Source organism: Toxotes jaculatrix, chromosome 15 (genome assembly GCF_017976425.1).
Source record: "Toxotes jaculatrix isolate fToxJac2 chromosome 15, fToxJac2.pri, whole genome shotgun sequence".
In the NCBI taxonomy this organism is placed as follows: Eukaryota; Metazoa; Chordata; class Actinopteri; family Toxotidae; genus Toxotes; species Toxotes jaculatrix.
In genome coordinates, this window is record NC_054408.1 from 17167283 (window position 1) to 17180340 (window position 13058).

Genomic DNA, 13058 nt, shown 5'->3' on the forward strand with positions numbered 1-13058 from the left:
CCTCATTCATTCTCACAGAAATAAATAAAATACACCATCTGTGTTTATTTATGTAACGTGCCTTTGCAGCCCCACACCTGCCGATGCAGGTACTACAAGTTCAAGAACAGGTAAAGGTAGAATAAGTATATTTACTGAAATAGGCTACGTATAATGCCCTATATTACTGATTTCCTGTGACCAGCTAGTCTACATCAGTTTTATTGCTGGAACTACTATGAATTTCTATCATAATTAAATTTCTGTTATGTAATGGAAAGTATCCTCATATTGATAGGTAATCTCATAAAGAGAAAACTAGCTAAAACATGTATTTAAAACGTGTACAGCAGAGTGTGAATGTGTGCACGACTAACGTTAGACCTCTTTAGCCCTCTGCTGGTGTATATGCATAGCTGCAGCTTTAATTCTTTTTGAGATGAGCCATGGGAACAGAATCCTGTTGCGCACATTAAGCCCCGGGGCCTTTTCTGTGACAAGTCTAGCATGTCTGTTGAAACCATATGGCATTTTATCTTTCTGAAATATAAAGGTAAGATATGAACCACTCACTATAACAAATTCATCCCTTCTCTTTCACAACAAAACCTGGAGTTTCTCTTTCACATTACCTTCAAGATACTGGCCACTAATAAAACTCTTAACTTTGTGAAGTGTATTCAAATTGCATGCTGCAGGTGGGCAGACATGTTCGCCAGTCTGGTTATTTGGGTTAATGCTGGCTATTCAACTGTGGATTAGTGTTGGCAAAACAGAGCTGCGTCACCTGTCCCTAATCACACAATATAGTAAGCACCTGGCAAGACAACTGACGCTTGCTGACTTGTTTGCCTTTATTTCTTTACTTTTCAAATTGAAAGTAGAAAGTGTGATTTCTCTCATATATTTTACAGTTTTGTTTTAAGTTTGTAGATTAAACCGTACCAATGTAATTGATTACATTATTCTATATTTAGTGTTAAAATCACATAGGTTTAGTTTCTTTTTGATTGCAGACATATTTTTTCCCTCTTTTCCACCTGATCATCATTAACACTATTAAAAGATAACTTGATTTGGGGATAATAAATCTGCATCTTTCACACTTGGGGAAAAAAAAACACTTTAAGGATGACGTGAAGGAACAATCAGCTCTCTCATATGAACACTAAAAAAAAAATACCACACCCTTGGGAGAATCCTGAGAATGTTGAAACCTAGCAATTGATAAAAATATGAAATATATATATATATATATATATATATATATATATATATATATATATATATATATATATATATATATAAAATGATAAAATAACACAAAAAGGCAGTTTCAGTAAAAGATTAATCATTTATTATTTCTGTTATTATATCAATCTTTATCAGAGCAGCAGCTCAAGGTTTGGCACTTGATTTTCTTACATTGTGTGTGAGGATCAACTATTACATTGGTACACAAAAACATTCACTACCAATGTTTTTTGTTCTAAACTTAAGGCTATTTTACAGCGTGGTCTCTCATAACCAACTCATTTGATATGATATGACAACAGTCAACAATGAAAACAATGATCATTAGTAAGTATATTAAAGATTATCTGTGCAAATACCTCAATTTGAGATGTTTAAGACATGGATCTAACATGTTATACATCTGCTAGTTCAGAAAGTATTGCATCATTTAAAAAGTAGGTGAAAAACATTTTCAAAAAATTATTTAAAAGAACGGTTTTAGACATCAACTATTACCATGATTATCAGTAAAGTTACAATCTCTCAAAAACTAAACAAGGTCAAATAAACTGGGGTAATGAAACTATATAGCGTTACAATACATATCTCCATACTTATAATGCATCCACTCTGAATTAAAAGTGCAGGATAAAATACCAAAATGCAATATAAGCAAACTGCATGCATGAATTTCTTTATAATAATTTCAGAAAACTCAAAATGCAATAAAATGCTCTGTGGATCTGATATCATTTATATATTTATATTTATATATATTTATATATTATTCAACAGCCAAAAGAAGCTATTAACCCCTTTCCTTCTGCATTATGTCTTACTTCTAGCCTAACATATTATGTTTTCATAAGAATATAAACAGTATAGTGATGTGCTTATAACACCATGTAAGAAACACACTTTAAGTACATGTGATGAGGGCTGACTTACTATCATATCTAAAACAAGTAGAGGCATGGTCATGCATGCATCACTAGTTTTGTGGACTTTCTGCTCAGCTTAACTGAGATGAAATGTTGTGTAGCAAGAAACAGTTTTAACCATAGTGAGTATGATTCAAGAACACTTACACATTAGCTAATGCCCTATTTTCTTTTTAGGGGCAGATGATGTCTACACAGGCCATAATACAGACACATGGCAGTGATCCCAATGTGTTTGTGAGCAGAATGTACATACAACACGTCCTGCTGACCCCCCTCATGAAAACAGTTGTAGTCCCACAGAGATTCTGTAAGGCAGAGACATGTAACAGTCTTTGAAGTGAAAATCCTACATGTGTCTTTAAGACCACCCAGATCTGAAATTGATTTGTACCAGCACAATGTGAATGTTCACAAAATCATTACTGCCTTCAGTGTGAAGGCTTTTGTAAAACCCTAGCTTCCAATACAATGGCAGGATTCTCAATGTCAGCTTTGCTCTGAACCATCCTCAGCTCCAACTGTGCAGGACTGGGATTTTTCCCAGGGCCAGCCATCTCTGAAAGGAGGAAGAGAGGGAGAGTAGCTGAAGTAGAACACAAGGTTTTCAGATGGTCAACATAGCAGTCAAAGGATAATTCTGGTCTCAATGAATGCTATGGATGTTAGTCATCTTGTGGACTTCTACATGCAGCAAAAGAAAATCTGTCAAAATATTCTCAAAAGGGAGCGAACAGTGGTAAATCACAACAACAAAAATAATAATAATAATAATAATAATAATAATAATAATAATAATAATAATCAACAATCTACCATTGGCATAAGTAATGGTCCTCTTAATGACGTGGTGCATCACTGACACAGTCTTTTCACAGGCAGCCTGTGGAAAACAGAGGCGAGACTACGTCACATCAAGCTGGCATTTATTTGTTACACAGTGAAGCAAGTTAGATTTGATTCCTTCAGCTTGTTGATTAAAAAGACCAGTGTGTTGCTGACCTTCAGGTCCTTGGGGTGATGGTGAGTCCAGGCCAGCAACATGGCAGCAAACAGGTCTCCTGTACCCACAAATACGGCATTGACTTTCGGGATGTCCATGCAGATTTTCTGACTGGTGTTGGTCCCATCTGGTTTCACTTCAGTGAGTAATATCAAAAATGGCAGGAACGGTGGTTAAAACTGCACTAAGGAATATGTTTATGTACAGAGCTTTTTGTATGTAGTTGAACATAATATTTGTTATAACACTAAAAGAGCATCCCATCCCCATTAATTACAATACCATAGTTTTGTACTGTTTACCCAAAGACTGGCATCAAGTATGTGCAAATGTTCTCCCCCAAGAATTTAAAAGTCCAGATTGAGTCACTGTAAATCCCAAAATGTCTCCTCAACAGCTATGAGAAAGTTGGCCTGGCACTTTACCTATTTTCTGGCTCCCAAGGGCCACCAGGAACTGGTCCCCATGTTTCGAGGGCAGGTCTGTGCTAGTGAGGACCACGGTCTCTGGACCCATTTTATGAAGTAAGTCCATCACCTGCAGAATACATGGGATCCCATTTTCTTAAGCTTTGTACTTGTTGGTATCACAAACTAAATCCAAATACAGCAAAACTGGAAGTGCTTATTATGCTCACCTCAACAGCATCTTCCTCTGTCTTAATTTTCCTACCGGTCAATAGCCTGTGGGAAAAACACAGTATTCACAAAATAACAAAACTTATAAATAATGCCAGATTACCACCATACCTTAATTCACTTTCACACGCTTTAAGGATTTTTTAAAACTATATTTAAAAACTATATATATATATATAATATATTTAGTTTCTTTAATGATGATGATAATAGGGGCACTCACTCTGCTTCAAACTGGTTGGGGGTGAGGATGTCAGCCAAAGGCACTACTTTGTCCTTGTAGACTGGCAATAGGCTCTCTGGAACGTACTGAAACAGGCCGATTTTCCAAAATCATGTTTTTAATCTCTTTATCAGTTACAGCTAAGTCCATAAAATGACATTATCTAAACTGACAACAAATAATTATGAATAAAAGGCTAGCAGATTCCTAGAGATCTAGAGATCCTAGAGAGTTCTAGAGACTGAGCATCACATTCTCTAAAGTTTACTGAGTGCTTTGAAAGTGTTTTTGAACAGTGTGCATCAAAAGAACAAAAAGACCCTAGTGTTATAAATCCTCAATAATTATATGGTGTGGAAGTAGAAACGAGGGGAATTCACTGTGGGATGTTTACCATAGCACCATTGTCTCCCATAACAGGATCACATACTGTGGAGAAAAAAACCCAAATTAAGATTTGGTACTTTCAGTAAGTCAAAAGTAACAAAAGTAACATTCTTCCTTTTGAACTGAAATACCCAATCTTACACTCACCATACACCAGGTTGGGATTGGCTCTCTTTAGCTCCTGAATAATGTCAACCACCATCTCCAGGAAGGACGTGTCCCTGCTGTACCCTTTGGGGAAGAAAGCACAACACCAAAATCAGTAAAACAGAAAGTCTGTTTAACTGACTTTACTGTACATTATTGTATTTAATGCAATTTTAAAAACATATTGAAATGTCCATCTCTATTGCCATGAAAGAAAATGCAGAAATCCAGCTGCAGTGCTGCTAACCCCCACCAAAACGTGGCGATACATTGTGGCTGTATTGAATTCCTATCTGTTCAGGCTGCTAAAATATAATGCAAAGCCATGTGATTATAAAGTATAGCTGAACATTACTGATGCCATCACATCTGAGCATCCTCCACTCTTTAGACTCACCTGTGAGGATGTAGTCATAGTGGTTCACCTTATTAAGCTTGATACCCTCATACAGCACATTCAGCTCCTCTGCTGTCAGTACTTGTCCCTTCCAGTGCGCGTAACCTAGGATTCAAAAGACATGTTAGACCATAGGACATTTTGAAGTTCTTAATACTGCTTGGATTTCACAAAAAACAAACAAGAAAACAAAACACAATAAAGAAACAAAAAGCTGAAAATGTGCAAAAGTGTCCATTAAAAATATTGTTGTCTCATGCTAATGTAATGTGACAGATGTAGATTTAAAGTTTCAGAGGTTTTCAAACATAAAGACATTTTTTGACTTTGAATTTGGAACACAAATATCAAGATGAGGGACAATGACACAAACTTTTTGTTCTACTTAGACCATTAAAAACACTGTTACATCATATTATCCCTGCTGTGTTTCTATCTAAAAAGAAGAAATTCTCCTCCTTGCTCTTTCTTCCCACCCACTCTCTCCCTCTGCTGAGGTCCCTCTCCTCTGTGTGGTGTCCAGGGCAAAACAGGGCCCCCACACTGCCTGAATGGGATGCTTGTATCCTGGCTGCCAGCTTCCCCCTGTCTTTGTCCCCTTTTCACCATTAACCTAGAATAAACCCTCAAAACCTTTCCCTAATGCAAAGAAACTGAGATCACACAAAGCCAAAACTTGACCCTGAGCCAGTGAGAGCACCTCCTGCAGTGAGGACTTAGCAGCAAGCTCACAGCAAAGCAGGGGCTTGTGCTGTGGTTATGTGGGAAAGTGTATATTAATGCTTCCACTGAAAGTAAAAATTTCTGAATGCTAATACTGTTTACAGATACTAGTATAAACTAGAAGTAGGATTATAGTCCAGACAGTTGTATAATTTTGTCCAAATGCTCAAAACTGGCCAGTTTCCTCAGTCAGGAGAGCAGATGTTCAATTCAAGTGCTTTCTGTTACAATGTCTCCTGCCCCTTTGCTGAAAAGCACATTCCTCAGATACTTTGGCACATGATCCCCCAATAATAATCCTATCATCTCTGCTAGTTGAACCAACACATTTCAACTTAAGAAATGGAAGTCGATGTTGTTTTTTTTCCTCAATGGAGTAATGAGTAACACTTTTACTGACGACCTACACAAAATGACTGTAACACAGTATATCTGTAGGATGATGATATAGTTGTCAGTTTATTTTTTAAAAATACTAATACTATTAATAATAATAAAAACTAACAGGACAGAGGTAAAGATTCCTGGATTTCATTAGCTTCTACATGTGACCATTAGGATTTTGCAACATCAACAGAAATTATTTCCGCCCAGTCAAATTTCACAATTTCCCCCGAAACCTCTCTGCATGTTCACGCTTGATGAATGAGTGACTAACCAGGAATACAAGATGTTCTGAAAGTAAAGACTGTTGTTTTTCCAAGTCCAAACCACCATACACACTAATCTAATTCAGTATACTATATAAGAATATTCATAGTGTACTGGTTGATAATGATGTGTTAAACATCTGCATTATAATGATTTTGCTGCAGTTACATTCTTAATTTGTCTAAGTGTCTTAAGTTAAATTGTTCAATTGTCTAAATACCTTAAAGAACTAAAAAACAAAAAAAATCAACGTATAATGCAAACTAGCACACCGCACCTCTATGCACTCTTGCATTTTTTCTTGCTGCTAATATCCCACATCATATATACTTATAAAATCCCATCATAACTACTTGCCTACCAGTGCTCTCTTACTAGCCATGCCCTGTCTAGCATGTTTGCTTTATGTCACTGTATTTTTGCACATTGTGTAAACGTGTATGTACGTGTGTGTGTGTGTGTCAGAGCGCATGTGTGTGCGAGTAGGAATGTGTGATCTCAATGATTGTGTGTGTGCGCAATGTGTGCGTGTGTGGTTAGAAATACTGTGTGTGCACTATACTGTATCTGTTTTAACAGTTGTGTATATCACCAGTTGTTCCCGGTGAAACGTTGTTTCGTCTCACTGTGTACTATGTATATGGCTGAAACGACAATAAACCTACTTGACTTAAAATGTTTTAAATTATAACCTAAGATAATAGAGTTATATTTGTTTATTTTTAGTGTCATTATGCAGGTTTACAATTAGACAAGAGTAATTTGTGTGTGCTTACAGCATAAATTATTCTTCTTGTATCAGATGTCCTTAAATTGTTAGTACTACACAAAATATACAGGTAAGTGATTTTAAATATATATAATAAAACAGAGAAATACAGATTTAACCATGTAAAATACAGTATTTGTATTACACAACACACTTCAGTGGATGTGCTCTGCTTAAGTCTGGAGTGAACTGTCTCTGGTTTGTAAACTGAAAAGAGAGAGGTTGTTATTTTTAGAAAACATTAACTTTCTGAATTAAACACAGTACCAGAATCCCCTTCTCTACACCAGACTGGTGACCACAGTGACTGTAATTCACTGAGTCAGATAAAGGATGCAGAGTTTATCTTTTTTTTATACTAATAAGGCAAAGTACAAGGACAATGATTGACTCTGTACATCACACCTTTGCCCCCACACATAAGCCACCTCATTAAAAAGGTAGAGAGTCGAGTCTTCCTGTAAACACAGTTTTGCTTGCATTCATTGTTTCCCACTCCAACAAGTTGTGTGTATCCTTAAAGCCTATCATTATGTTAAACGTGCTGTTAAGACAGCTTTCAAGCCTGCTTTGGCTGTAGGTGCTAATAGTATTTTTCCTTTGCTCTTTCACTGATTGGCGCTTTCCTGGCTTTTACAGAGCATTACCTACCACCAGCAACTGAGCTGATTGCGTCAAAATGACACAGCGGTCGTCATTCCCTTTATATGGTAGATGTGACCTGACTTTCATGGGGAGGTGGAAAATGCGTCAGTCTAATTTGTAAAACTGAATGAATAAAAATGACTCAGTTTCCCCACACAGGGAAATAATAATAATAAAAAAATAATAATAATCTGTCTGTCAGTCAACCTGTGTGATTGGAGAACTGGACAGAGTTGATGGAGTCCACTTCAAAGCCCAGCACCTGGGAAAAGAGCAGTGACGCAGCTGTTAAAACAGAGAACAATAACGTTGGTACAAGACTGTATCTAAATGAGCCTCTGAATTTCATTATACTGTGGGAACAACATGGTGAATTGCTGTGAGAGCCATTTCAACAAGTTTCAACAAATTTCGTAAGTTACATATACTGTCAACCCTGTTAGACACTCACTGAGCACTTTATTGGAAACACTGCATTAATACCACATAGTTCCTTCTTTTGCTCAAAAGAGCCTCAGTTCTTCTTGGCATAGAAACCAGTTTGACACAAGTAACCACTTGTAAGAATTTTTATGGTGTACTTTTCCTATGGTTGTGACTTTGGGACATGGTGCATTATCATGCTGGAAATATCCATTAGAAAATGGAAAATTGTGGCTGTAAAGGGATGAACATGGTCAGCAACAATACTCAGATGGGTTGTGACATTCAAACTGTGATTGATTGGCATTAAGGGCCAAAAAATGTGGAAAGAAAACATTTCCAAAACCATTACACCACCAGCCTGGCAGGTTGGGTCCTTGGATTCATATTGTTGAAGCCAAATTCTGAGTCTACCATCTGCAGCCTCAGCAGAAATCAAGATTCTTCTGACTAGACTAAGTTTTTCCAGTCTTCCACTGTCCAGTTTTGGTGAGTCTGTGAGCCTCAGATTTCTGTTCTTGGCTGATAGGAGTGGAACCTGGAGTGGGCTTTCGCTGTTGTTGCCCATCTGCCTCAAGGCTTGGCATGTTGTGCATTCGGAGACCTGCTCAGCACAGTTAGGGCCATATGATTTCCGCGATCACTGAATCGCGGAATTGGCCGACAAGAGCGGAGTCTATTTTTTTGACGCGGAATTTTACATAATTTGAAGTTGTGTCGGGTTCCGCGATGTTCCGCGTTAAAGAGTGGATTCCGTTTTGGTAGGCCGATTACGCGATTCGGTGATCGCGGAAATCATAGGGCCCTACACAGTTATCGGGGTTTATTTCTGGTTTGTTTGTCTTGTGCAGTGCACATATGCAATATCTACTAATTCCACTGCATAAAGCAACAATGACATAACTTGGATAAAGACATATACACATATGATATTCACTGTAATGGATTTAGTATCACATGCTTGTTCTAAGTCACAAAATCTTGATTCATATGGAAAATTAGAAAAATGGCTGCACTACGTGGCAAATTCTATCCAAAAACTTTGAAGACTTCAGTGTGCTTTTGGCCAGCTTTAACGAAAAGTTTTGTCTAAACTACTTAAAACCTTTTCGTAATCGACACTTTCCTCTTGTAAGCTACATCCAATACAATAAACAACGAAATTTCACCAAATCCTACAACTTTAAGAAGAGGTTTACTACCTGTAGCTACCCTTAACAGTGAGAGGTGAAAGAGCGAAAATAGTGTAAGGCAGTCTGACTTTAAACCATGCTGAAATTTCTTACTGAAAAGTGCCCTTTGAACCGTTTTATAACAGTACGTTTTGTTAATTGAGTCCTGTGATATTTTGGCATCTTTATTTTACAACGTCGTCTGTTACGCTAGGTGATTAAAACTAAAAACTGTGAAATGCCCAACGCTGATTCGGCAAAGCATGAAATGCTGCTTGATATTACATTTAAATGAATTCAAGACTTCTCTCACAAATTTAGAAGTCCAACTTACAGTCGATATTGTTTAATTTACCAGCTTTATACGGGTTTTCTCTTTCCAGATACCCAAGCTGAGCCGTTGTATGCAGCGACCTGAAGGTAAGATCCAGCTCTTACCTGCAGCGGGAATGTTGCCGACTTGTTCCCAACGTATCCCCTGACAACATGACTCTGAATGGACAACACACGACACTCCATTGCAGCCAAAGTCCTAACTACAGCATGAAAACCTGTACCGACTCTGACTCGCTGAAACTTAGCATGTGGCGAACAACTTCAACACTGAAGGGCAGGCGTTACGGTGCTCCTGGTGACATTTGACAGTTTTTCCTCAGGCAGCTATACGGACACCCAAACTGGTGCATTCATGGGTCCACGATAAACGTAGGAGATACCAGTATCCTACCAAAATGAACGAGCAAGTGAAAGAGTTAACTTAAATTCAATTTCAATTTCAGTTGAATATATGTGTGAAATGTGTGGGTCAAACATGGGATGCATGATTTTTTAAAAATAAATTAATAAATACGCAGATTTTTTCTGTCTTTTGCCAATTATTAACTACACCACAAATGAAACCATGTCCAGAATATATATATTTTCAGACAATAGCCCACTACCAAGGGACCAAATTAAGAAAAAACGCACATCGTTTTCACAATCAGATTTATCTACAACAACATTCATAAATCACTGACAATATTTAAACAGTTACAACTAGAAAACACAGAGACCATGCACCTCTACCAAGGCTGCACACTGCCCTAAATTTGTTAGTTTGAAAAAACTATTTGTTATCAAAGTTAAAACATATCTCTTCAAACTGATTTAAATGATGTATTCAGTAACGCATGTAAGTCAATGTACATTACTGTAAAACATGGCTCATCCACTCATCTGTGATCTTGATCTTTTTTAGCAGTCTGGAAAACCTCTAAAACCACACGTCAAACTCAAGGCCGCTGATTAGCATACTACAACTAAGCCTTGTTTGTGGTGCTGGCTTGGCCGTAATTAAAGTATACAACACAAGACGACACTATGTGACAAAACACCAGGACAAATACAAGCATGTGGACAGACAGCAGACGGCAGAGGAGTCAAAAAGGACTCAAAAGGACAAAAAGCCTAAGCAGAAATACTGTTGCTGACCGTGTATGTGAGCTTTTCGCCAATTTAGAGGAACAGTTGATGGAAAAGGGAAAAGACTTAATTGCATATTCCTTTGCTGTGGATTGGATGACATCTTCATCCGTGGAGTGGACGGCCATTTATGCGTTACAGAGGAACTTTTGGAAATTAAATCAATGTATGGCACAACCACAGGAAAAGACGTATTTGAGGAAGTATGTAAATGTGTGAATGAAATGAATCTGCCCTGGTACAAACTGACGGGACTGGCCACAGATGTAGCGCCTGAGACGTGCGGTGAAAGGAAGGGATTAGTGGGGAGGATCCCGAATTTGATTACCAGCAGAGGGCACACAAGAACAGAGATTTGCTTTGTGTCAAACAACCAAAAAACTCAACAAGAAAAACTATAGGTGAAAAAATTTTAAGAGAGTGTAAGGCACAGTCACAGTGTACTGAGAGAACACTTTTTATGTTTATATATTTTCACTGTTTATAAATTTTCATTACTGTGTGGACAGGCACATAAGTGATGACATGAAGTGAACAAAAGTTTATCACTAATTCTAGGCATGATACAGTCAGATAAGCCTCTTTCCTTTTAGAAAAATATATGTATTTTAGAGGGCTTTTGTCTAACACATGTTCAAACGCCCAGGCACCATATGTGCACAGCTGTGACTCCATGCATAGCATACAAAGTAAGTACCTCTCCAGCTTGTAGTGCCTTGCAGGTTCTCACCAGAACAAAGACCATGTTAATTCATCTCTTTTTATCTTGTTAAACTGCCAGTCACAAACACTTATATTAATTAATCCATCTGAAAAGGGAAAACTATATTGAAATACGCCAACTTTGCGAATCTGGAGACCTGTAAATGCACAACACAGATTTCTCTCATTCTGCCCTTGATGCTGCTGAGTCTGTGTGGGCCAAGGGCTCAGGGCAGGATGGAGGTCTGAGTGAGCTGAATAAGAAAAGGGCCAGCGAGTTTACAAAGAGGACTCAAAAAGTTGCCTTTGAAGCATCGACTGAGAGGACCATAAAGCACACTGCCACTGATACCTGGGTGAGGCTCATAGAGAACAGCATGAGCCAGGTGGATGTGCTGAAAGCTGATCATCACTATAATGCACACAGAGCTGCTGCAGAGACTTATGGTGCAGACTGGAAACACATTATGGGAAACTGAAATTCCTTATGGCTATTAACATTTCTATCTCCCTTGTTCTACAACTGTATAGAGCTTCTTTCTATTTTTATCTTATTATTATTAGATATTACAGATTTATATCTAAACTATCTATATGTTCCATGTCTACTGAGCTTCTTTGGCACAAACATTTCCTTCAGGATGAAGTCCACTCTTATCTAAACATACACAATCCCAAATGTCACATATTACAAGCACAGAAACAGACAATGAGAACGAAACAATGGCAGGAACTCTATCAAGGGATGTGTCATAATTCAAGTGATAAAAGCATTAAGAATAACAGCAACATATAACAGGAGCTAAGTGCAGTGGATTGAGTTTAAGGTTTATGACAACAGTGTGTCACAGAAATTGTGTCCAGCAGTTAGTGAGGAGTTGTTATACTGGGTGAGGCCAGTGGGTGAAAGGGTCTGCTGTGGTGTTGATGATTGTTAGTGAAGGCCCTCCTCCTCTACAATGGTGGAGAAAGTAGTCACACCCTTTTCTAAATTGCAAAAGCACATTGTCAAAGTTCTCCCTTTAGCTAGGTGTTGACATTGAAAATATTAGTTAAGTAAAATACTTAAGTACAAAACTCTATCTTATGGTATCAAAAGTAGTAAAGTACCAAAAGTGCTCAATGCAGAAAAAATGAGTATTAAACCTTTACAGATTATTATTAGCCTACTGATGTATTAAAGTCTAATGATAGGCCTACTGTTTGTTGGTCAAGGTGGAGCTCATTTTAAATATTTTACATCCTGTTGAGGAGTTAATACAATGCATCATACTTTATAAGCTTGTACTTTCTGTATATAAGATCTCAGTTTGTAAAGCCAACCGTTACTAAAGCTGCCAGCTAAATGCAGTGGAGTAAAATACAGAATATTTCCCACTGAAAAGTAGATGAGTATCAGTAGATTATAAAGTGGCATCAAAATTGTATATGAGGACACTATGTTACCAACAAGTTTGCTGGTTCAGTAACTTTTATGGTTTTTGATTTTCAATGCCGTTATTTTCTTTTCAGATACAGAAAAACACCAGCACAGAAGGGCCTGTTACACTTCGGTAAA

At 37.6% G+C, this 13058-nt stretch overlaps 1 protein-coding gene across 1 annotated transcript; it reads right to left on the bottom strand.

Annotated features, from left to right (window-relative positions):
* Positions 1-1315: 1315 nt before the first annotated feature.
* On the bottom strand, positions 1316-9979 carry LOC121194425 (pyridoxal kinase-like). Its single transcript, XM_041057305.1, has 11 exons — positions 9773-9979; positions 7947-8001; positions 4952-5056; positions 4555-4638; positions 4415-4449; positions 4021-4106; positions 3797-3842; positions 3585-3696; positions 3159-3295; positions 2973-3039; positions 1316-2715 (listed from the first exon to the last, which is right to left on the bottom strand). Exons 1-11 carry the CDS (start codon positions 9851-9853, stop codon positions 2588-2590), a joined length of 936 nt encoding a protein of 311 aa, XP_040913239.1. The 5' UTR covers positions 9854-9979; the 3' UTR covers positions 1316-2587.
* Between the last annotated feature and the right edge of the window lie 3079 nt (positions 9980-13058).